The 26,156-nt window shown below is 44.8% G+C and overlaps 1 protein-coding gene across 1 annotated transcript; it reads right to left on the bottom strand.

Moving 5' to 3' along the window:
• Nucleotides 1–4,518: 4,518 nt before the first annotated feature.
• On the bottom strand, nucleotides 4,519–18,811 carry pcdh10b (protocadherin 10b). The gene is made up of 5 exons (XM_071898299.2): nucleotides 16,298–18,811; nucleotides 15,215–15,273; nucleotides 14,771–14,877; nucleotides 7,256–7,663; nucleotides 4,519–4,730 (listed from the first exon to the last, which is right to left on the bottom strand). The coding sequence occupies exons 1-5, from the start codon at nucleotides 18,809–18,811 to the stop codon at nucleotides 4,711–4,713; spliced, it is 3,108 nt and encodes a 1,035-aa protein (XP_071754400.2). The 3' UTR covers nucleotides 4,519–4,710.
• Nucleotides 18,812–26,156: the final 7,345 nt, after the last annotated feature.

Below are 26,156 nucleotides of genomic sequence, written 5' to 3'. Positions count from 1 at the left end.
AGTACAAGAGGGAGAGGAGGAGGAAGGGTGAGGTGAGGGGCGAGAAGGAGAAGAGTAATATCACTGTTGTCGGGTGAAAACCTCATCGTTAGGATTTTGGTGGATTTTCATTTTTTAAAGGTGCCATATTATGATTTTGGACGGATTTCAGTAATTATGTAGAGGGGAGCCAATCAGAACAGTCAATCAGAGAGCCAAAACAGAAAGCCAATCACGTCCAAGTTGTGTTTACTGGAGTTAGTCTGAAATTGCCTGGAAAAAAACGGTGGATTTTGACTAATGCAATAACTTTAAATTGAACCGTTCAAACAAAATCACATTCAAACAATGTCTTCATTAAACATCTTTAATCATCTATGTATATAAAGAGCGGAAAATTTGAATACCTATAATAGGACCACTTCATCTTCCATTGAGTAATTACGTGGTCGACAAAAATTCCACAACCCTGGGGCTTGTGAAACCTTTTGAAATCCATCAGGTAAACTCCAGCTAAAAACAAGGCTGCTCTGACAAGCTTTTTGACATTTTGGAGATATTCTCACTAGTGGTGTGAAGGAACGGTAATAAGGTGTCAGGCAACGCCTTCGACTGCGAACCTCATCTTTGTACACGGCGGAATCTTTTTACGGCGTGTGATGGAATTTGTTTGTGCGACTGTAAAAGGAAAGTCACGCTGTACACTGGAAACACAAAACGGGAGCATAAGAAGCCCGAAAAGTTGCCTGTTTTGTGATTTTCTGTGATTTTCCCCCCCATAATCGACCTTCACGCGTCAGGTTGGAGACCGCTCATCATCGTCGGATCGCCGCTTTAATTTCCACCCGCAAAGACGCTCACCGCCCGCCATTGTGATGAGTCTTTTTCGTGTCCGGCATCTGCAAAGTGGAGCGCTCTCTCCAACATAAAAAAAAAAAAAAGTTCAGGCTCCTAATCCGCTTTGCCTTTCTGAAGTGAACGACTTTGAAACTCGCTATCGGTTAACGCGATGCCCCCTCACCACCACCACCGCCGCCGCCACCGGAAATAGAAATAGAAAGCCAGTTCCCTTCTCTCTCTCTCTTTCTCCAGGTCACCGTCTCTCTCTCTCTTTCTCTCTCACCGTCCGCCCTCCCTCCAAATCCTCCAGTTTGTTTGGGGAATTGTAAGTCGTTTTTTTTTTTTTGTTCTTAAATTATCTTTCATTATACTCTAATGGTTTTTCTCATTTGGAGCCTCGTGTGCATAGCCGCGCATGGAAATTAAAACTTTTGGTTTGTGACAGAGATTAGCGCGAGTGGAGGTCAAACATAATAGCTTCCATTTAACAAGAAAATAGATATGATTATACTGCGCTTGCTCTCCGTTCAACTTTTGTCCTCAATCTAAACTGTGCTGCTCCGATAGCTCTGCCCTCATTACGCGGCAACAAAAGGGGCCTGGACGAATAGTTGAGACTTCAGTTCCTTGCTATTTGTCATCCCGTATTTAACATCAGAATGGGATTCAGAGGAGAAAGAGAGAACTGTACGAACTAGAGGAATTTCACTGGCACTATTTATCCCTCCTTGCCATTTGTTTGTGATATTTATAGTACGAGTAATAGCAGCAACAAAGGCTTCTGCCTTTTGTTGATGTTGGATGAACAAATCAATGAATATTCAGAATGTACTGGAAGATTAAGCAGGATTAAGGGTGACTTAGTGTGTGTATCTGAACTCCACTGCATTATTGGTTCATCACCATCTGCAAATACCATAATCTACCTTGGATTACAGGCACAACTTCTACTTCAGACAGATAAAAACACACAACAAGATCTCCTAAATCTACATTGCTGTTGTAAAAAATGAATGAGTGGATTACAGAATGTGTGTCAACATTTCGGAGGAGACAGTAAAGGGCTCTCGTTACATCAGATTTTTTTTTTTGACATGATAACTGCTGGTAATTCTACATATTAAACATATTGAGGTCATGTTCAGCTATTGTCGTGTGTCTTGTGAGGTAATCTTTGTGTTTAATTTAGTGTTTAATTCATGTTCAGATTAAGCCGCTGGAAAATTTTAATCACCCAACTCGATCGATACACAAATTGATGTCACAAATTGAGCCACAGAAAATGAATGTAACTTGTTCCACTCCGTATTTAATCTTTCACAACCGTGCTGCAACACAGGTCTTTAACCTAGTGTTTGACTGCACAGCGCTGAATAGCTCCAAATAAAATTTGTAAAAGGTTTACAATCTTGAAAATCTCTGCCATATAACGCAAACGACAAGTCTGGGCCTGCAATAAATGTCCGCCATATGTTTGTCTCTCGACTGTCGTAAAAGTCGCAGGGCGTAATATCATCCGCTGAAGGGGCACTTCACCCACCAACACAGCTGATTTGTCATGCGCATAATCTCCCTCGTATACCCAAAACTGTACACATTCTTGCACAAACTCATTTGTTATTGAGAGTTAATGAGTGTGAATTTGGCCTCCATCAAGGACGATACACCATGAAACCATGTAGTGTTGCACACAGCTTAGTGACATGAGGATAACAAAAAAACAGCATGACCTAATGAAGGGATTATAATGCTGGGAAAATATAGTATATGTGTAGTTTTTCATATACATTGAAATATATAGTGATACTGAGAACTGAGAACTTTAGAAATTTGAATCAAAAGTATTACAACCAAATGTTACACAAAATAGGGATCGGCTGGGTGAACTGGTCCTTTTAAACATTTTAAAGGTGCCATATTATTCAGTTTTCATGAATTTTTTTTTTTTTTTCAAATATATTATGGCTCAGGATAAGAAGATATAAGGATAAAGGATAAGAATACTCTTTGTTTTGCAAATAAATGTCGTTTAGTTAAATGGGTATTTATTAAATTAATTTAAAGATTTAATCCTCACAATACTGGACACTGATTGGCTGACAACACCAGCTCCTCTAATTCAAATGAGTAATGCTGCAAACTGGCCTGATTTCAGCCATTCTTTAGTGAGGGCAGCCAATCAGGAGTTAGTCTGAAACGCTCTGTAAAAAAGGATAGACTTTTGCAAATGCATTAACTTTAAATTTAACCACCAAACAAAATACAATTTTAACAATGTCTACATTAAACATCTTTGATCATCCATGTATAGAAATAGAGGAAAGGTTTAATTCCTATAATGGGAACACTTATATTTACACAAATTAAATTAAAATAAACCACATGAGACTTTCCTTTTACCATTTTTCAGTTTATTGTTGGCATATTGGTGTGTTTGTGTGTGTGAGAGAGAGAATGTGTGTGTATTGGATTCCAACTGCATTGTGTACAACACCTTTTTGTATTTGGCCATGTTTTTTGTTTTTGTTTCTTTATAAATGGACCGTTATTTTTTGGTTACAATGACACAGAATTACCATGGATTTCAATCTAAATTATTACCTCCTTTTTATTTATAGACATGAGTTTTTATCAATATCCAAAAGTGGAAAAAAATGAAATAAAGCCAAACAATGAGAACTTGGTTTTACATCTGCTAAGGCTGTTCTGTCTCTCTCCTACTGCGAAAACCACAAGCCTCCTTCAGGGGCACTTTAAGAGCTTCAGGAAAGTCGAACCTCTGAATAGGAAACCCACCAAAAACGGATAGCACGCCTTCAGAACAAGTAGATATAGATAGATTTATATATAGAGTTTTATATTCATTTTTGAAGCTTTTTAAAAGAGTACAGTAAACACTTCTCACACATGATAGAAACTACTTGACACCTCAGAATCAAAAGGTGTAGGCCAAACACTGTCCAAGCCCACGATGTGGTGAAAAACAAAACCCAAACAAAACAAAACCAAAAAAAATCAAAAGATAAAAAAAATTAAAAAGCAAAACAAAACAAAAAGTCCTGCCCACAATCTTTTCTTACAAAGTTTTGAAGTAGATCGGAATAGAGACACCTGACCACACGAACAGAATAGAAAATAGTTAATTCTAAAACAGTGGTATTGCATTTTGAAATGCACAAAAATTCTCCTGTACAATTTTGGCGTCTCTCTCTGCGAGTACAAACGCCTAAAGGGCTCAGTGGCGGTTTTTCCGGTTGGCTCTTGTTTCGATTTGTCTTTTAATGTTTGTGTGTTGTTGTTTTTTTTTTTTTTGTTCTTGTCCTCATCGGTTTTAATTTTCCTCGATTTTCTTAAAGATGTATACATTAGTGCTGTAAACAGGCACACGCAGATTGGAAAAGGATGGAGAGATCAATGTCCTTTCGTCTCTCCGCCATCCTTTCTCCTCCATCCATCCATCCATTAGTTCTGTTTTCAACTCTTGTTTTCTCAGTCCTGCTGAGAGTGGCGGGGTCCTCCCGGTAAGGCTATCCATCTACCTGCCCGCGACCATCCATCCACCCCCCCGAACCCCTCTCCAACGCACTTCCAACCAATCCCAAGGGTAGGGTGTCTCCAAAGCCCGGCAGTGCTCCAAATAATTCCAGAAAGGGGAATGCTTAATTCCTAAGGGGGTTGTTACCCACAGAGTTCCTCATTTTGTGTGTGTGTGTGTTTTTTTCGCTGGGTGTGGAAGGGGGGGGAAGGGCAACGTCAGGCATGGGCCGCTAAGGAAATGGAGTTGAAAACTTGATGCTCTTTTGTGTGTTTTTTTTTTTCTTTTTTTAGCCTTTGTCGTTGGGACTGATTGTGCAAAGTCACGCGGTCTCCGGTATGTCCACGCGAAAGGAGCTAGCAAACCCTTTTCCTCGCTGCAAGCAGAGAAAACACAGCCTGGTTAGAGGGTGAGGGGAGGGGGGTGAAGTTTGTGTCAGAGATTAAAAAAAAATAGGAACACAACACAACAACTAAAAATGACAAACAAAACCCCCCAGCAGGGCAGCGCTAAATGACCTCATTCACACACGTACCCAACGAGACCTAGGAAGTCTCGCATCCCATGCTCCTCAGCTGTGCCGTTTCAATTCACCCTTGTTCAATCGCTCATGGATAATGGGGGCAGGGGAAGGGGGGGGGGGGGGGGGGTCTATGGGAATGTGGGTGGAGTGTGGGGGGGGTTGATTATTGCATGGCCAATTTATTTAGGACGACAACAAAAGGGGGGCAGCGGACCTCAAATGGGCCAAAGCTCAAACGGCTGAGAAAAAACAGAGTCTGTACCCTCTCCTTCAAGCTTCCCCCCCACCCCTCCACCCCCCCAGCTCCATGTTGTCTGAGTTCGATGATGGCAATCACTGGTCCCTGGTTTGCATCAGCCCCCCCCCCCACACACACACACATTCCCCACCCCGACTCGACCCCAAGCCAGGCCAGTATCTTGGGACAAAAGGGGCTCTGTGTATCACTGGCTGACTTAGATCAGATTAGGGAGATATTCAGCCTCTTAGTATCATCATTCTATCCCTTCCTCCGCCACCACTCCCCCCTCCTCCTTCTCTCTGACTCTTGTTCCCTCTTTACCACCGCCCACCCCCCCTCCCTCCCTTGACTCATTAGCATAAGGACCACAGTGATCTACTTTGAGAAGAGGGGGTGGGAATGGCAGACTTGGTGGGACCCTTTGCTTGAAATGGTGCTCATAAGGCATCATAAACACAAAGCTTTATAAGAACTTAACTATTATAATGAGTGTGATATAACAAAAACAATCTGCAAAAAACTTAGGTGGTTCAATACTTTATGGGGCAACTATTTAGATGTTTCCCTGAGGGTTCGATTGTAAGAAAAGTTTATCTCTGCTTCTATTGGGTTTATGATATCATGCACATTTGCACATCATGTACATATCACTGTAAAATCACCTATCTACATTATTCACATATCAGTTTTCACATATCTCCCTCTTGTTATGTACATATATTTCTCATTTATATATTATGTTTTCATAACAGTTTCACTATTTCATACTGGTATTTTTACATTCCATTATGCTGTCTGTACATACTTATTTTTCAACAGCATACGCTTCTACTTTATTGCTTTATTGATTTTATTATTTTATACAGTTTTTATTGCTTATTTTATATTCTATTTGTGTGCTTATATTCTACTCTTTTTCCCCCTGCTGAATCATCTTACTTTTGCTGCGGCAACCATCTAATTTCCTCACAGGGATCAATAAAGTTTCATCTTATCTTAATCTGCTTGGAATGCATTGCAGTGCACCTGAAGTCAAGTGTTACCTGATGATCGTAATATGCGATGATGCCGCCGTTCATTAACGGAACACGCGCTGCGGTGGAAGACAGCCTTTGCTAAAGAATAAGAAATTCTAATGTGTGTAATTGGCAGCTTGCTGGACATAGCTTTTTGATCCAGGATAAAAAAAGGGAAAAAGAAAGATAGCAAATGAATAAAACATTAATTAAAAGAAAAAAACATTTTTTTCCTGCTGCTCTTAACAGCATGCTGTGGTTTTAAATGATGGCGCTAGGGAAGCAGCGGGGCTCTGACAGTTTGATAATTCCAGCTAGCTGTGTCGGATGATGAGAGAAGGGGCCTCTTCAGGCGCCGCTTGACAAAATTATAATTAAGCATTATCACCAAATTGCAGTGATTGAGGATGTATCTCTTTGTGGCCTTTGAATGAGAGTTTAGAAACAGTAATTCCTTGGGAAATGCGCCTTTCGCTGCTTTTTCTTTCAATTATCTAAAACGGGTTTTTGATCCTCGGCACTAACGCAATGGCGACCGCCGAATGAGAATGAGATGTTAAGCTCACTGCCTGGCGTTCTTTTTAACAGATTAAAAACAGCCATTTTTCATTCCCTGTCTGAGTGCGAGGGGAAGTGTCTCTTATATTACAGGAGACATTTTTCCGTAATGAGACAGACCTTCCTTAATGCTAACATCTCCACCCACATCAAAGCAACCTTATGGATCGTAATTGCTTTTGGCACATTTAATTTGGAATGGCCCACAGGTCAGTGGTGGTGGTGGTGGTGGTGGTGGTGGGAGGGAGGGAGGGAGGGGAGGGGAGTGAATTGAAACGGTAGGTGAGGTAAGATAACATCATCACATTCAGAGATAATGGAGATGCTTGAGAAAGAGGGAAGAGTTAGTTACACTCCGACAAGAGGTTCTGAGCGGACCGGGGGGGTCAGACGTGAAACGAATTTCACACTGCTTGCCAGCCAATCGTTGGGGGAGGAGGGAGGGGCGTAAATTGAATTTAGAATCTTTTCTTTTTGCACATCATTTGATCACCAGATCAGAAAGCGTGGGGAAGGGGGGGGGGGTTAGGGCCGGAGCTGTAGAGCAAAAGCAGAATACTCACTTAAATAGGCTGGAGTATAAGGTGCTCTGGCGCTAGGCAGATATGCCTCCAACTCTTTCCTCTCTAGCGAGCCTTGGGCGGGGTGGTGGCTGAGGTGATGGTGGTTGTTTTGGAGGTGGTGGAGGTGGTGGAGGTGGTGGTGGTGGTGGTTTTGGTGGTTGTGGAGGTGTTGGTGTTGGTGACTGAGAGGCGTCTCTTTGCCAAAGGTGGAGAATGACTTATCGGCCGTTTGCTCGGGGCTTTCAAATACCTCAGTGTCCGGGACTGAGTCCATGCCGGGCACATGGAGGTTGCTGCGGTAGTCCGGGCCCTGGCGCCCGTCGGAGGGCACAAAGGTCGGCATCCAGCAGCGGTCGGAGTGGCCCAGGGCCTTACACTCCTCCGTGCAGTTGGAGAACAGATCAGCGCCTAGCCGACGGGAAGGGAGGGAGGGAGGGAGGGAAAAACAGAGATTGGTAGGCAGGGACAGAGACCGAAGGAAGGAAATGAAAGCAGGAGAAAGATGGGGAGAGGAGAGGCAGGAAGGAAACAAGAGATGGAGAAGGGGCAGAAAAAAGGGGGGAGATGGAGAGAGGGAATACAAAGAGGGGAAGAAGCAGGGAGAGAGGAGAAAGAGACGTTCATTGGTGTTCAAGTCATTAGCAGTTCATGTACAAGCAAGACTAAAAGGAAACATAGATACATGCACAAATGTACACACACACACTTGGTCCTGTGTCTTTTCACAAAACTACACGCACAGTGTGTGGGGGTGGGTGGGTGTGTGCATGTGTGTGATATGCTCTCTAATTCCTCATGGCAGGGTTCTCTCTTTCACCATCGCTAAGATCAAAGCCGCCCGCACCGTTGATAGATAAACCCTCTCTGCTAACACACACACACACACACACACACCCTATAAAGGCTCAGTATGTAGGGGAAAGTGATCGAGTGAGGAAGTAAATGCCTCCTGGGACTGCTGGTCCATGGAAACACCCCAGGATGAACTCTTTCTCTTCTGGATTCTCTAATGATTTCAGAACCTAATCTCATTTTTTTCTTTTGATCGTAGAAACATCTTAACCACAAATTAAATCAACTAAAAACTCAACATTTTCATGAAATAGAATAGACACACACATTAGACCACAACCACCATTTGATAGACCCATATGGGAAGATTTTACTTGCTGTTGATTTAGTAGTGGAATGTACAACTGTCTATACTGTACATGGAGAAATAATAGTGGTGAGAGTAAAACCTAGGCCTACAATAGTCATTCTTATACATTCTCTAATTGGGAATTCAATTATTAGGAACTCCTTCAAGGACCCATGGAACTCCCTCAAAAACCTCTGGAACTCCCGCAAAAACCTCTGGAACTCCCTTATAAACCTCTGGAACTCCCTCAAGGACCACTGGAACCCCCTAAAGGACCCTTGCAACCCCCTCAAGGACCACTAGAACCCCCTCAAGGACCTCTGGAACTCCCTCAAGGACCTCTGGAACTCCCTGAAGAACCTCTGGAACTCCTTCATGAACCCCCAGAACTCCCTCAAGGACCCCCAGAACTCCCTCAATAACCCCTGGACCCACCCCCAAGGACCCCTAGAACCCCTTCAAGGAATGCAACAAGAATGAAATCAATGCCACATCTTGATTTTTGCCAGTAAGGCCACCAACCATCATTCTGTTATTCCTACTCTCCAATCCACCCAATTAAGCAGAAAAACAATAATTTTTACACCGACAGGCTGACTGAGTGACTGAAAGGATGACTGGCTGCCTGCCTGATTGAATAAACGTATTGACTATCTGACTGACTTACTGCTTCAAATATATGCTTATGTGTGTGTGTTGCAGGCAAGCATTTGTGAGCGTGTGCGCGCATCTACATGTATGTTGCATCTACATGTGGATAGGGAAAAAAAGCTCTCCTAAGATGTGCTATATCAGGGATCTTGCGAAAGTGGGTGGTTATATGACAAAGCGTGTGTATGTGTGTGTGTGGGGTGGGGGGGTGGGGGGGCACTCTTCAAAGCCATTACCAGCAAACTGCCTGCGCTACCTTTAGCTCAGGCATTAGATTAACGAAAACCACAAACTCAATTGTATTGGATTACCCAGCCGGCCCCGTCCCAGACCCGACATCTCACTCCCCTTTTTTTCAAAGCTGGGAAGGCTATTGTCCCACATGAATGGCTGCTGCAGGTACGGCACAAAAACCAGTTTGAGCGTGCCTGGCCGCTTTCATGCGGAGTAATTATTTCCAAGGCTTTCAGTGTTTTCAAGGTTCGCTCTAAGTGGAATTCGGCGCGTGAGAAAATCACCTTTTGTTAAAAGAACGAAGGGAAAAGAGTTAACGACGACGTGAGTCATTTGGTGCAGCTATTCAGGCTGAATGGACGCCTTAAGCCAAATTGTGTTTTCCTTGCCCCAATATGTTTTTTTTTTCTGCAATAGGGCCTAGAGCCTATGTATGCATGTTTTTGAAATCCAACCTAAATCCGCTTGTTGTGTATGTGTGTCTGAGTCGCTGTTTGGGGCTAAAATCTGAACTGTCCAGCTAGGGCTATCTCCTGCTAATCCCTCTGAATACAGACTGATTAGGGTAAGACTACTGCTGTCCAAGTAAGCAGTGTGTGTATGTGTGTGTGTGCGTGTGTCTGGGTGTGTGTGTTTTGTTGTGTGTGTCTGTAGCGGTCAGCAAAGGGGGAATTTGCTTTGTTACAAAGCGGATTAATTTGGCTTGCCGTCACTAACAGCTTGGAAAAGTGCCCAGTCTCCTAACGAGAGGGTTTCTTATTAAATATTAACCAACATGCCATAAATACACCATCACATTACGTTTTAATATGGGCTCTTACACGGGAAGGAAACTACTTACTGTACAGCAAGCCCCTTTGCTTGATGTGTAACCTGCCAAAACATACTCGCACTAACCTATCAATGCACCTGGACTGCAATAGTGCCGCAGTGTAGTTCTGTAGCAGCAGAAAACAAGGCTGGTTTCATCCCAGAACAGAATGAAGTGGAGAAGAAAAAAAAAAAACCTCCCATAGCCGTGACTTTAAGGAGGACACAGTGCTCTACTGAAATTACAAAATGGATGCTGTGTTAATTCTCAAAATGGGAACGAGAAATGTGGCATTTAGACTCTCAGTCAGAGATAAGACAGGACTTGCACGTACATGCTCTCTCTCTCTCTCTCTCTCTCTCTCTTTCACACACACACACACACACACACACACACACAAAGAGTGAGAGAGAGAGGGTAATTTCAGCCAAAAAGCCAGATCAAGACATCATGATATTTCTTGACATTTTGGCGAAAATTAGATGTTCCCCCGGCACATTACAGTCTCTCGAATCAAAAGGATAAAATAACACATTTCAGCTGTAAAAATTGACCCACCCTCAGTCACGCTTAAAATGTGAATAAAGGTTGTGGATAATACCCTTATCGCCCGACTATGTAGTTCTCTAACGATTTTCCCAGAGCAAACAGCGGCCGTGAATTATAAGGCCCTTGTCCGCGGTGGCGGCGGCGGCATATCTGCCCTCCACTTCAACCATGGGATGAAAAGGAAACTGTGTCAACAAGTTTCACGCTTAACCAAACACAAATAGAGAGGCCAACAAGGAGAGAGAGAGACAGAGACAGAGCGAGAGGGAGGGATCTTCAGATGCGCTGACCCTCGTTACTTTTAATGCCTCGTCTCATCTTAGCATTCCGCGTGGCGCGCGCGCAGGGCAAATGCAAAGTCTCGATAATAACCTTCATTTGGTAATTGGTATGCAGAGGTCTGAAAAATGAATTACTGATCAGTGAGCTGTTACCACGGTGATAACGTGAACCGCAGGCCTAAGGAGGAATTTGTCGTGGCAGCCGGGAGGGGGGTGTATAGCCGGCTCAACTCTTAACATCCCACAAGTGTGTGACACATGCAGCGAGGTCTCAAAACGGGGGTCCTCCAGGGGCCTCCAGGGGTTCGTGAAGGTGGGGTTCCAGAGGGTCCGCCAGCAAAATGAGGAATAGTTTAATTTCACTATAATTTAATTCACTAGAAATCATCCCAATTAGAGAATGTATACAATCACCATCTCCCCACATACAGTGTCGCCAGCTCTACAATACAAGCTAAAATCTTCCCATATGGGACTCAATCTGATCAAACGGAGGTTCACGGCCTAATATGTGTCTATCTGGGGGTCTGTGACATGAAAGCGTTTGATAACCACTGCTGTAAAGGATATGACAATAGCAGTGTGGATCTGAGACCAGCTTGCTGTGAAGTTTATGAGCAAAATAACCTAAAATGAAAGGTTTATAAACGTGACAATTGTTTTGTTTTTTTAAAGTGGCATACTTTGAATGTTTTTGTGGTGTACTCAGTAAATCATTAAACTATAATGCAGTTCAAAATTCATAACATAAACATTGGATGTGTTATTAGTAGCAGCACTAGTAGTAGCAATAGTAGTCGCTGCAGTAGTAGCAGTAGTAGTAGTTGTAATAGTTGCTGTTGTAGTAGTAGCAGCAGTAATAGTAGTAACAGCAGTTGTAGTAGTAGTAGTAGTAGTAACAGTAGTAGCAGCAGTAGTAGTAGTAGTTATAGTGGTAGTAGTAATACCATATTTTTGGTATTTCTCAACTCTGTCTCCAGTCTAAAGCATGCATCCATAGTGAGGTTGTCACACCCTAATATTCCTACTACTGCACACACTGCAGTACATCATGGTACACAATATACAGTATTTGCAACATTGTTCATTTGAATCCTGCTTGTGACCTTTACTGCAAGTCATTCCCCTCTCTCCCATACTGCCAGTCGCTATCCACCACATACTGAAAATAGTCTAAGAAAAGACTGGCAGCGATAGAGTGATCAAAGAGATTTCTATCCACATCGGTGTTGCATCCATGTATTGGCCATGCTCTGGTAAATAATAACGTGATTGACCTGAACCGTTCAAATGAACTAATGGGGTCGGGAATTAATGGAGGCTCAGGGCTAAAATGCCCCTGAAAGTTCATCAAATGCCTGTGAAATTAAAAATGAAGGGGTAACCTTTTTTGCATTTCACCCTGTTCACATTATATCCGTCGAGTTGTTGAATATTCCCATGTGAACGCGACCACTCTCCCTCTCATAAGTAATTCCTGGGAGCCTACGACCAGGCGATTCTTTCTGCTGCATTCTGGGAGAGAAAAATGGAGCGCTTTTTTGATCAGAAAACAACCGAGCACGCAGCCTGAAGCAGTAGGAAATGTTGGCACCACGCAGCCAGCAGTAGGAGAAAATACCGTCCGACACATCCACTGTGTCAACAAAACATAAAACAACCAATATGGTAAAAAAAAAAACTAAAAAAAAACTCAACAATGGAGGGGAGGAAGATGGACTGGTTAGGGACAGAGAGGGGAAAATAGCACCATCCTGTCATCTCTCACCAATTTCCAGCAGTGGGAAAAACAACTTAAAACAAATCTTAGTGGGACAAATTGAGTGTGTATCTGTCAATAGCTAGTGTATTATGTCATAGCTCAATAAAATTGCCCCCAAAAAGCACCAAAACAGCCCTAAAAATCAGATCAAGGGGGCAAAAAACATCCTCTGGAACAAAAGTGAATTCTTCCCCTAACCAACCAATCCCTATCAAGCCACAAGCAGAGAAGAGAATACACTAACATAGAATTGTGATGGATACACGGATGCGTGTTTATTTAACATTAGCATTTATTAAAGTAGTTCAAGTATACCCTAGCCGCTGTCAAACTCAATTAGCACACAGAGAATAAGCCTGTGTTATTTTCCAGAATTGTGGAGGCAGAGGACGCTAAGCCACGCTATCAATTATCCTAATCAAACAAAGACTTAATGCACAGCAAATAATCTGTTTAAAGGCACTAAGCCCTCCAATAACTCTGCCACAAAGCAACTGTATCCTATTTGCCACACCAAGGGTACTCAAAGTCAACAGAAAAAGTGCTGGTGGCCCTGGAAATGGATCAAACGTGGAGATATAGACGCTGACAGTCGAGCCCCGAACCGAGCCAGCCACCGTGCTCATGTGGGACGGGCCCCTGAATATGAGAATGTGACTATTCATAACAGAATATGAACTCGGCGTTGGCAGCATTCACATGAAATGCTAGAAATAGGACAACTCCATCCACACAGAGCAGCTGGCTCAGGCCCGATTAGGAATAAAAATGTCCTACGGTGATAAAAATGAGACAATTGCTGCAAATGTTGGCGGTATGACTCTCGGGTTGTTAGGGCGGGAAGTGGAGGAGGGGACGGGTGGGCGGGTAAAGTACAGTTCTGTATAGTTCTGTGAGGCCTGTGTAGCCCCTCCAGGTCTACCGGAGTCGCAGTGCGAAGTGGCAGGCGAGCTTCATTTGGCACGGTCAGGGCCCCCGCTGGGGCCCCGGGCAGGCCGACCAGACGCGATGACAGGCCCCGTCCACAGGAGGACGAATGAATGAAGACATAAAACCCGCATTCATAACTCAGCGGGGCACTATTGTATGTACTCAGATGGGGTCCTTTAGGCAGGGAAGATTAAAAAAGAGGATGGGTATGGAAGAATGTGGTTAGGTTAGGATGGAGAGAAGGGACAAGTATGGACAAAGGAGGGAGGGATGGAAAGCAGCATCCAGTAACTTGCGAATAAATGAATTAATTAATTTCATGAACGAATGAATTGGCTGTTTTGTTTCCGCCGCAGCCGCAACCTACTTGGTCCCGTTCCCAGCGCTCCGGCGCAGAAGGGGCCGTCTCATTAAAACGCCTGTCACGTCTCGTCAAGCGGTCCTCTCGCACGGAGTGACCGAGCTCGCCGGGGAGCAGGGTCCCTCATTAACACCGCCGCATATTTACAAAACAACACGGTGGCGGGATTAATTTCTAGCCGGGGATGACACGAAACCGTCGGCGCCCCGCGCAAATGTTCCCCCCGTGTCAGAGACGCGGGGACGAAAATTGAGCGACGTGTTCCAATCAAGGACGTACGCTCGCGAGGAGAGGGTGGGAATCCGTGATGAACGAGCCAGACTTTTGTTTTTTCTGGAGGGGTGGGGTGGGGGAAAAAAAAGTCAGAGGCCACAGAGTCGCCGAAGATAATCAGAATGTCTCAAACTACAACAGGATCAGCATAAAAGCAGATTGTCGGACACATTGGGACGCCTCAGATACTGCTGACTATAGACATGAGACGCCGGCCCCCTCATTCAAAAGAGCTTTAATTTTTCCAGCAGCAGTTGAGCAACAGAGCGGCCGCTGTTAGTTCAGCACCAGAGAGGCGGACAGCGAACTGACCGCACGCTAATAAGCAAAGCCCTACACAAGCCCCATACAAGTCAACAAGCCATCGATTCCCCCTTTGAATGGGAAGCTCTCACATCAAGGAAACCAGACGTGACCCCTCCACACAGCGAGCTTTATAAGAGAAGCCAGGTCACACACACACACACACACACACACACACACACTCGTTCTCACACACTCCAGCACCGCGCTGGATCTTACCAGAGGAATGGCCTCGATTGGTGGCGTCGTGGTCGCTGTCTCCCTGCTCGCTGTCCCCGTGGCCGCTGTCTTTAGAGCTGACCAGGTCTGCCTCCTGGAACGCCGAACTGCACGGGCAAACCAAAGGGAATATTACATCACAACCTCATGCTTCACGCTACATGCCTGACCTATCAGTTCTCATTATTAGATTTTTTTTTTTTTTTCAATGCACAGCCAGCCTCTTCCTAATCCTCCTGATCCCATCTCGTCGTCTTCCCCACCACAGTAATTAGAGTTATCAGCAGGCTATCAGACAAATGATGTTATAGAGTGAAGTAGCCGACAGATAAGAGGCTTCACACAGGTGGATTGTGCCACAGAATGAATAGCAGAGACGGCGGTTGCAGGGCTGAAGTTGGCAAGAATCTCTCTCTCTCTCTCTGTGTGTGTCTCCATATTTACCTGTTGACACGCCTCGGTCTGTCAACTAGGTAGCTGAGTTCAGCTCGCTGGTGTTTGGTCTGAAAGAGAAGGGGAGGTTTTTCAGTTGGTGCTGCTGTGGGGGCCTTACGTAACACGATTAGCATAGAGAAAGCCTCCAAAAAAAAATTCACCGACCGAGCCAGGAATGATGCAACCCACACAGTGCCATGTCGATGTTAGGTATGAAATGAACATGAGTCGTGCTCGACAATTAAATATATCATTCATATTTGGGTGAGGAGTCTGTGTTCGGGGGAACCGGGAGATATGTTTCCCCCGCAGGGAAGCGTAGCCTACAGATATGTTGCCAAGGCGTAAGATGAAGTGGTGCACCTATTCAGGCTGGCAAAGCTAGAGACGCATCTTTGTTCTAGTGCGACTCAGCAACATCGTGACCAGTATGCTTAATCTGAATGTTCCTCTCCCGGGGGACTCGGTCCTAACACTCACACTCACACACACACACACACACACACGCATATACATACACACCCACAGCATCCAGCAGCCTCCAAGGCACCATACATTACCTTTATTTATGCTTATCTTATTTTGAATCCATCTTGTTATTTAAAAGCAAGGAGACTAAAACACTTTGGAGCACAACATAAACATGCAATCATTGCTATTCCAGGGCCGACCTCCCTGGGGATCTCCAAAGGCAACATGTCAGCAGCCGGTAGCCTAATCATCATGTTTGCTTTAAAGCCTTCTCCGGAAATCAGTCAGATGATGTGGCCGCTTATATTAACACTTAATAAAAGCCATTTATATAGGGAGTCGGTTCAAACACTTGGCTTGACATGCTTGAACTGAGGGAGATCATTTTGGAAATGGAAATGGCTTATATGTATGAAAGTTTGATCTATCAAAAGTATTTCTTTTTGTCTCAATTTGTAATTATCACACAGGGCTGAATCAAACAGGCAGGCTTCCATGTTACAGTTAACACAGTCTAAGAGGAGGTTATTGTATATGAATTAGGTTATTATACATGCTGGGAGTTTTTTTTTTTTTTTTTTTAATGGAAAGGAGGGTTATAGGTATGAGAGGAACTCTTACCTCGCTTGATAAAATGCTGCCGTTTGATATGATGTCAGGCTGCTGGTCTGTGTACCCTGTCACTATGGCCCCGCACGGGTTGTGATCGGTGTCTGTGCTCCTAGACGGACTACACGGCTTTAGGAACATGAGGTCGGTTTTGGCAGACTCTGGAGTCAGACATACCTGGTAGCAATAGTTCTGGTTTTGGTGGTGGGAGCCGAAACTCCCCGACTCCTCCACAGGGACCTGGGCCGTACCGGCCCCAGCGACGTTAACAGCGCTCTGCACCAGCATGATATCCGACTTGCTGAGCTTTTTCTTGCGGGCTCGGCCCTGCCGGGAACAGCAGGAGCTGCAGCCCAGGCAGCACTCGCTGGTCAGACAGGTGTAGATGCTGAGCTTTTTGTCCTTCTGGCAGCGCACCGCCAGCACGATCATTGCCAGCAGGAAGATGAAGGAGACGGAGCCCAGCGCGATGATGAGGATGAGGGTGAGGTCCAGGGTGCCGTCTTTGGCCTTGGCGGCGCCTCCCCTCTCCCCGCTGCCACGGCCCTCGGCCACGCTGTCCACCAGCACCACCAGCACGCTGGCGCTGGAAGACAGGGGCGGCTGGCCGTGGTCCCTCACCTCTATCAGCAGGTCGTAAAGCTGGTGCGGGTCCCGCTTGACCGACACCCGCCGGGCCGTGCGGAGCTCGCCCGTGCGCCAATCCATCCGGAACATGCCGTTCTCGTTCCCCCTCTGGATGCTGTAGGACAGCCGTGCGTTCTCGCCGTCGTCTGCGTCCATGGCAACAATGCGGGTGACCAAGTAGCCCGGTTCGGCCGAGCGGGGCAGCGGCTCCCTGGCTGTGCCGTTCTTCCCCAGGGGGGCAAGCACCAGGGGGGCGTTATCATTCTGGTCCACAATGATGACTTTGACAGTGGCGTTGGAGGAGAGCTCCGGGCTGCCCGCGTCTCTCGCCTGGACCATGAAGGTGAAATCCTTCAGCTGCTCATAATCAAACGACCTGAGCGCGTAAAGGTAACCCGTCTCCTCGTTGATTGACACATAGGTTTTCACTGACATGCCCTGGATATCACACTCTAGTATGGAGTAGCTTATGAGAGCATTCTGCCCGATGTCCGGGTCTAGAGCGGTCACAGCGTGGATATACGCGCCCGGCACATTATTCTCAGTCACATACACATCATATATGGGCTGCGTAAACGTCGGTGCGTTGTCGTTCTCATCCGACACTTGCACTTTGATGGACTTACTGGTGGCGAGGGAGGGCGCACCTTTATCCCGAGCGACTACGGTCACGGAATAGGAGTCCGCCTGCTCCCGGTTCAGTGGCCCGTCGGTTACAATGGTGAAATAATTCCTAAAGGAGGATTTTAATTTGAACGGCACGTCGCCGAGAATTTCCACGTGGATCTGCCCGTTCTCCTCCGCGTCCCGGTCCGTCACACTCAGCAGCGCGATGACGGTGCCCGGGGCCGCCTTCTCGCTCACCGACTCGGTCACGGTGCTGAAGGTGATCTCCGGTGCGTTGTCGTTCACGTCGGTCAATTTAACCAGGACTTTGCAGTGCGCGGGCACGGCGTTCGGCCCCAGATCTTTGGCCTGGACGAAGATCTGGTACAGGCTGCTCTCCTCGAAATCCACCTCGCCGCGCACCTCGATGCGCCCGGTGCGCGCGTCTATGCTGAACAGGTCCTTGACGTGGCTGGAGATGTGGTTACTGAAGGAATAAACGATCTCCCCGTTAAGACCCTCGTCCATGTCGGTGGCGTTCAGCTGGATAACCAGGGTGCCGACCGGCGCGTTCTCCGGGAGGCTCACCGTATAGACGGGCTGGTCAAACACGGGCACATTGTCGTTGGAGTCCAGCACTTTGACCACCAGCAGCGCGGTGCCCGTCCGGGGAGGCTGACCCCCGTCCACCGCGGTCAGCACGTACCTGTGCGCCGCCTGCTGCTCCCGGTCGAGCGGCTTCTCCAGAACCAGCTCCGCAAACTTGTTGCCGTCCGTTTGGGTCTGCACGTCCAGGTAAAAGTAGTTATTGGTGGTGATGTCGTACGTGCGTAAAGCGTTGGAGCCCACGTCCGGGTCGAAGGCGCTCTCCAGGGGGAAGCGGGTGCCCGGCGTGGCGCTCTCGGAGATCTCCACCGTGATGTCGGTCTCCGGGAAGCTGGGCGGGTTGTCGTTGATGTCCACCACCTCGATCTCCACGCGGAACAGCTCCAGCGGGTTCTCCAGGAACACCTCCATGTTGAGCTGGCAGCTGGCGCTCTGCTTGCAGATCTGCTCCCTGTCGATCTTCTCGCTGACGAACAGGACGCCGTTCTCCAGGTTCACCTCCAGGTACGGCGTCCGCGAGCTGGGCACCACCTGGAAGCGGCGGGAGGCGAGCTTGGTGAGGTCCAGTCCCAGGTCCTCGGCGATATTCCCCACCAGGGTGCCGTGGTCCGCCTCCTCCGGCACAGAGTAGCGTATCTGAGAGAGCACTCCATCCGCGATGCACAGGACAATCAAAAGCACAATCATCGCCGGATAAACAAGTGCACTTGGGAAAAAAATATTATATACCGTATTATCCTCTTTGATTCGATAAAGCGTCAATTCCCATCACCCATTTTAGTCGGGAGGCAAAAGTCTCCAAAATGCGTAAAAGTCTCCAAAAAATGTGTAAGGCGTTCGGAGAAATCAGTCCGATATTTTTTTGAAGTAGTCCCGTCAAAAGAGAGACATTTTTGATATTTTAGTATGGCCCCTGCGCAGCTTTGATTACAGCAAAAAGCTATTTCTATTCAGCTCAACAAGCACCACTTGCTTTTCAGATGCGTCCCGGAGAGGCTACAGCGCACATTCCAATGAAGCGCAGTGCTGAAGTGATGAAGCCAGTCTAAAAAGGTGGTATTAGTTTGCACAAAAACAGAAAAAATACCAAAAAATCAAAAATCATAATCCACACAAGACATGTAATAGACGCATTTTGCCCTTTCTGGTGTTCCCTAAGTATAAAATAATTTCTGTGACTTCTCCCCCCTTTCTTTCTCTCGCTCCCTCTCTCCTTTTGGCACCCTGCTCTTGCACTGCGGTCTCCTATACTCTACTCTGTACTGATGCTGTTCACTCAACTATTTGCTTTTTCCGCAACGCGCCTCCCCTCGCGGCCCCCGAGGCCGTCAATCAAGCCGAGAGCTCGTCTCCGATTGGACGGCGCGGGTGCCTGTCAGCGCTTGGCTCGCCCATTTCTCTCTCCCTCACTCTCTCTCTACCTCTCTCTCCCTCTCTCTGTGTGTGTGTGCCTGAACTGGCTTGGTGAGCGCTTCTCTCTGTGTTGAATACCTGACCCAAAAGAAAGAGAGAGAGAGATGGAAAAGTAAAGAATTGGGCAGAAAATGACACGGCTGTACAATTATAATTGACCTCAGCCACCTGTTAACCCCAAAGTGGTCAACAATTGATATTCCCACCTGGTTTTGATGCAAAATCCGTCACATAATGAGGGAATATCTCATTATAGTGAATAGGTAACTTGTTGACTTAGTGGTAGGGCTTCTATGTAGCGCCAAAGAAGACTGAATAAATCGGGTTAATGTATGCAAATGTTGTGATATGTATGCAGTGAATCATTCGCCATTCATGTGCTGCTCTCAAGGCTGTGCGCTATAATTACACCCAGTAGTAGTAACGTTATTATCTCTCTTCCAGCCAAGCAGCTCCGAGAGAGAGAGAGAGAGAGAGAGAGAGAGAGAGAGAGAGAGAGAGAGAGAGAGAGAGAGAGAGAGAGAGAGAGAGAGAGAGAGAGAGAGAGAAATCCGCAGACCTCATACGACCCCTAGCGGCGGAAAAGTAAACTCGGGGTCAGATTCTAAGTCTCTACAATGAATTAAATCAGGGACCTTATATATAGTCTATAAAAACGTGCTTACTTCAATTTTCTGGTTATCATCATCAGATTGGAGCTGTATTACTTAATGCATGGATCACTGAGCCTCTGGCTGGACTGGAGTGCACATTCAAACACAAGGAGACAAGGCGGTTATTAGTTGGAAGATGGATGGATGGATGGATATTTTCAGGCCTACAGTTTGATACTACTTACTATGATGTATATGGCAATTGTTCCCAAGCATTTTCCTGTCATGGATCTGCAAATAGATACACTCTATGCCAAAGGCATAGATGCAAAGATTTTGTCCTCATCTGAGAATACTTTTTTTTTGTTAGATTGACTTTATACAGAATTACAGAATTACATAACACATAATTACATTGTCTAATACTGCTACTACTGCTACTGCTGCTACTACTGCTACTACTAGTACTATTACTACTACTACTACTATATTAATACTACTACTGCTACTACTAGTACTATTACTACTACTACTACTATATTAATACTACTACTGCCACTACTACTGCCACTACTACTACTACTGCTATTACTACTATTACTACAATATTACTACTACTGCTACTGCTGCTACTACTAGTACTACTACTACTATTACTATTACTGCTAGTACTACTATTGCTACTATTACTATTACTATTACTACTGCTACTACTACTACTACTACTGCTGCTTCTATTACTACTACTACTACTACTACCACTACTCCTACAACTGCTACTTCTACTAACAATAATAACTGGAAGAGAGGATATCATGGCAGTTTAAGTCAGTGGTGGAAAACTGGCATTGACACACTCCCATGAATTCAACAGATATAGAATCAGCTGACCCATCACATTGGTCATTAAAGGAAATATATACCTTTGGCCTGAGATCAGTGTGTAGGTGTGTGACAGGTGGGTGGAGAGGGAGAGCAACTGAAGCCTGCTGGAGACCAAGTGCTCCCCCTAGCGAAGGACTAAAACACTACACCATCCCCCACATCTCCACCCTATGCAGCTTCTTCCTTTTCTTTCACCCTTTCTCTGTCTTCCTCCGCTGGAGTCCAGACTGTCCGAAGATTCACATCCGATGGCTCCAGTGAGTGAAAAAAAAAAACCCACATACACTGGGGGTAAGTGCATGATTCAAGCTGTCTTCAGACTGTCAGGGCAACAGAGAATTGGCCGCTGGAGGAGAAACATGAATTGGCTCCGAGAAGAGATTTCCTAAATCAAGTCCCATCAAATCAGTAGTGCAGTCAGACATGCATCACTGTCTGCTCCGATAGCCAGGGGAGTTGAGTATGGAGAGGGAAGGGGATCTGGGCTTCATGCATTTACCAATCCACAGAATTTGATTTTACAGCATTTTGTGCCACAATCCAGGGCCAGCATTCACCCAAAAGCCCAATTCAGACTTCAAAAGAACATTCTCCATTATGACCAATTACTTACTTGAGTATATACATGTTATTATCTCTACCTCTCTCTCTCTCTCCCCTCCCCACACACAAGAATAGCATGCTGTGACCATGTTTACATGGTCAAAACATTCTATTCTTGAACCATTCTGCTAAAAATAGTGCTTAAAAAATATGGCATGGCTACCGGTAATTGCCATCTTTCAGTTGGTAAAAATAATGACCGTGTTGCAGATGAAAAGCTTCCCACACATTGTAGCTGGCAACAAGAAACAAAAAACACTATAGCGACTATAAGGGCACCCTAAAGCAATCCCACCCATAAGATAATTAGACTAGAAAAAACAGCATGTAATCATCAACTGCTATAAAGCTACAGGGACCAGAGTGCATCGTTTAATCTGGAGCCAAGTATTGTTTCTCCCTCCTGTTAGCTTTAACAAGCGCGGTATCAATGAAAGGACAAGTGGATTCACTGTTTCGGTGTCGCACTCGAGCAAATTTTGGAAGACAAACAACATTTGGCCAAGACGACATGAAGGCCACGATTCACCTGACAAACTATGCAAAAAATGTCTGTGTCAAATATCCCACTAACTGGACACCTTGAAGTTTGCTGTGTAGGAGACTGTGGAGTGTCTCAGTGCTCAATGTCCAACACACACACACAGGTATTTTTGTGGAAAACCTAGCTGCCCTGGGAACAGCTCCTTGGTACTGAGGACAAGAAGGTCAGTGTTTATAGAAGGCACACTTACCCAATATGTCAGTTACAGTACCTTGTTGAGATTTTCTTGTTGTACCTGTGCAAATCCTTTCTCTCCATCAAGGACAGCGTTGTATGTACATACGGTATGCCTTTCCATTAAGCCTTGTAATAAGTCCTTTAGGCAAGATATTTATTCCGTCTTTATGAAAGGGAATGCTACCTCTCTACCCTTCCGGTGGGTCCAACCTTTTTGTACAGCCAAGCTTTGAAGATACCGAAGATACCAAACATGTCAGGCTGAATTACAGGGAAATGTGTATAAAATGATGTAGAAGACATCTGGATTTTTTTCAGTTGATATAATGGAGCAGCCATAACAAAATGGTGACTTGGGTATGAATATTTCACTCAATATAAGCATGCTATAGCTTCAATGAAGCGTTGGCACGAGCAGATACAGAATATGTATGTGACGTCATATTATATGGAAAAAAAGTTCTAACTAAATTTGAGGGGAAACTCATCACACCAGAGTTCCTTCTTTATTCCACTTTGCCAAGTTGCGCTCTGGACATATGTGGATCTTTGGCTCCGCCCACTGAGGTTTAAATCAACCAATGAGATTATTTCTGCCTCCAGAGCAGCTCCGCCTCAGAGAAATGTACAATCTGCAAACTGATATCCATCCGGAAACAATGAACCAGACATCACCCTACACAAAGAAAAAAAATCCAGACTTTTAAAAGCAACAAGGATTCAACTTAAAATGCCCACAAATCTCCATTCATCACACATAATAGCTACATAGACATGTTTCATTTGTTTGAAATGAAACTAGATGAAGATCTTAAAGTTGAAAGCTGTTGATATCAAGCAGGCCACTGTGATTCCTGTTTGATGTCCATCTGCGTCCATGTCACTCATTCCCCATCCTTATGCTTCTCTCTCCCTTCGCCTCTGTCTCTCTCTTCCCATCCCTCTCGGTCACGTTTTTTCTTCTCTCCCTCCGCCTCGCGGTGGGGAGGCTCGTACCGGTTTCACACCGTCTGCCTCTCACCAGCTGACTGACTGACTGAGGATTTGCGAAGCTCCCACTGCTTGAGTGATGCCACCATGACAGCACCATGCTGGACATGTGTGTGTGTGTGTGTGTGTGTGTGTGTGTTTCTGCAGAGCTAGCACATATGTGACCAAAGCAGCAGATGAGTCTTTGACAGTGGCTATTGTTTTCACTCAAAAGCAGCCTCTGTGTTTCGTTTTATTAAAAATTAAAACGCCTGGAAGCGCGCGTCTTTGAGATGTCACACGCAGTCTGTGAAATGGGATTGGGAGCGGGGGCTAAATGAGCCAAGGTGACAGGAGAAATCTGGAAAAGCAGACAAGCTTTAGCAGTTTGCAGACAATATGCTGCCAGTCGACGCCGCGCTGCTTCAGCTCCAACATCCAAACAGCATCGGCGGGTTGAAGCGATGTTTCACTTTGCTCGAGTCCCAAGTCAGTCTCAAGTCTTGAGACATGAGTCTCAAGTCAAGTCTCAAGTCTAAATGTAGAACACCAAGTCAAGACAAAGTCAAGTCCATGTCATTAATGTCAAGTCCCAAGTCTAAATGTAGAACACCAAGTCAAGTCAGAACAAATCAAGAGTCCAGGATCAATTTAATATCTTAAAGAAAACTAAATATCTAGGACTTTTCAATGCAATATGGTTTTAATAGGATAAAAACTTGGTAAGAGCATCATGAGTTTGATTTCTATAATCAGTTTCAACTTCAATACATTCAATCATTCCATACAAATTCAGAAAACAGAATTTAAATTCAGTCGTCTGCTGGAACAAATGTCATCACTTTCAATCTAAGTCAACACAAGATCTCAAGTCAAGACTTTAGAAACCTTTTCAAGTCATCAAAGTACAAGTCAAAGTCAAGTCCCAAGTCACCAGAACCCAAGTCAAGTCAAGTCTCAAGTCTTCTCTTCATGCATCAAGTCAAGTCTCAAGCAATTAAAACTGTGACTCGAGTCCAAGTCATGTGACTCGAGTCCCCACCTCTGCGAAAAGCGAGTGTAAAAATTTCAAGAGTAACACGCTGCGATGCTGTGCTTGGTTCCATTTTTCTGTTGCACTTCAGCCTGTTGAGCTATGAGTGGGAATAGTCCTTGCTACTCTGTAATTTGTTTTATTTGCAATAACTTTGCTGACAAGTGGGTGTTCCAGTAATAAACGAGAAGGCAAGTATTCAAGGTTGTTATAGCTGTGACCAACACATGAATTGTTAACAAATAATACGGTTTTCTTAATACCTATGCGCAGCTGAGAAGTGTTACAGACGGCCTTCAAGTCAATAGGGTGATCTGGGAACTGCTGGAGGTCACACACACACACCCACACACACACACACCCACACACACACACACACTGACAAGAGAGCCAGAAAATCACTGGAAATTGGAGAGTAGGTGAACTAATAATAAAAAGAAATGTGCCGAGCCCTCCCAGAGCCTGAGCGACGGCCGTACACGTTTGTATTCCACTGATAATCTCAGAGCCTTGTATTTGTTCCGCTGTGTCGACAGAAAATACAGCAAACAAACCTGGCCAAAATAAATAAATAGGAGCTTAAATACATTTGGATCACGCTGAGTGTGTTTGATTTATCTTATCGCGCAGGCAGAGACGTACTGGAGGGTAAACTCCGTTTGCCCACCTTTTTTAGCCTGACATGAATCTTTATGACGTGAATTCAAATTCATGCTCATGTAACTTATATGAAGATAGCATCCTTAAAGGAATAAACCAGAGGTGTGACCAAGTCAACTTTGCTCGAGTCCCAAGTCAGTCTCAAGTCTTGAGGCACAAGTACCAAGTCTAAATGTAGATTACCAAGTCAAGTTCAAGTCAAGTCCATGTCATTAATGTCAAGTCTCAAGTCTAAATTTAGAACAGCAAGTCAAGTCAGAACAAATCAAGATTTCAGTATCAATTTAATATCTTAAAGAAAACTAAATATCTAGGACTTTTCAATGCAATATGGTTTTAATAGGATAAAAACTTGGTAAGAGCATCATGAGTTTGATTTCTATAATCAGTTTCAACTTCAATAAATTCAATCATTCCATACAAATTCAGAAAACAGAATTTAAAGTCAGTCGTCTGCTGGAACAAATCTCATCACTTTCGATCTAAGTCATTTACACAAACACAAGATCTCAAGTCAAGACTTTAGAAACCTTTTCAAGTCATCAAAATACAAGTCAAAGTCAAGTCCCAAGTCACTAGAACACAAGTCAAATCAAGTCTCAAGTCTTCTCTTCATGCATCAATCAAGTCTCAAGCAATTCAAATTGTGACTCAAGTCTGACTCGAGTCCAAGTCATGTGACTTGAGTCCCCACCTCTGGAATAAACGCATAAATTTAGGCTTCTGTCTTCTGACTATATACTTGATTTTTGTTTGTATTGGTGCCTATGATGACCACTGATAGGTTTAAAGCCTGTATAATTGTCTGGCAATATAAGCCAAGTACTCTTAACTACTTCATCTACATACATAAACACATACATTGCAATTATTATATGGATACTACATGAACATGTACATAACTTGTGGTTGTATGTAAATTGTTATGTTGTGAGTGTGAAATAAGGTTGTGAACCTGCGTTTGAGATGCAAACCAAATGCCTGTGCAAAGAGATAATTAATATCTTACTATTATGTTATTATATTATCATTGTGTCATATCGTATTCTAAAGCAATAAATATATTTATTGCAAAAGCATGTGATTCCAGTCACTTCCAACACAGCATATATTTGCAGTTGGCTTGATTTTAAATTCTGTTTTAAACTTCAGTCA

Source organism: Centroberyx gerrardi, chromosome 16 (genome assembly GCF_048128805.1).
Source record: "Centroberyx gerrardi isolate f3 chromosome 16, fCenGer3.hap1.cur.20231027, whole genome shotgun sequence".
NCBI lineage: Eukaryota > Metazoa > Chordata > Actinopteri > Beryciformes > Berycidae > Centroberyx > Centroberyx gerrardi.
Note: the sequence above shows the minus strand (reverse complement) of the source record. Positions and strands in the feature narration are given on the sequence as shown.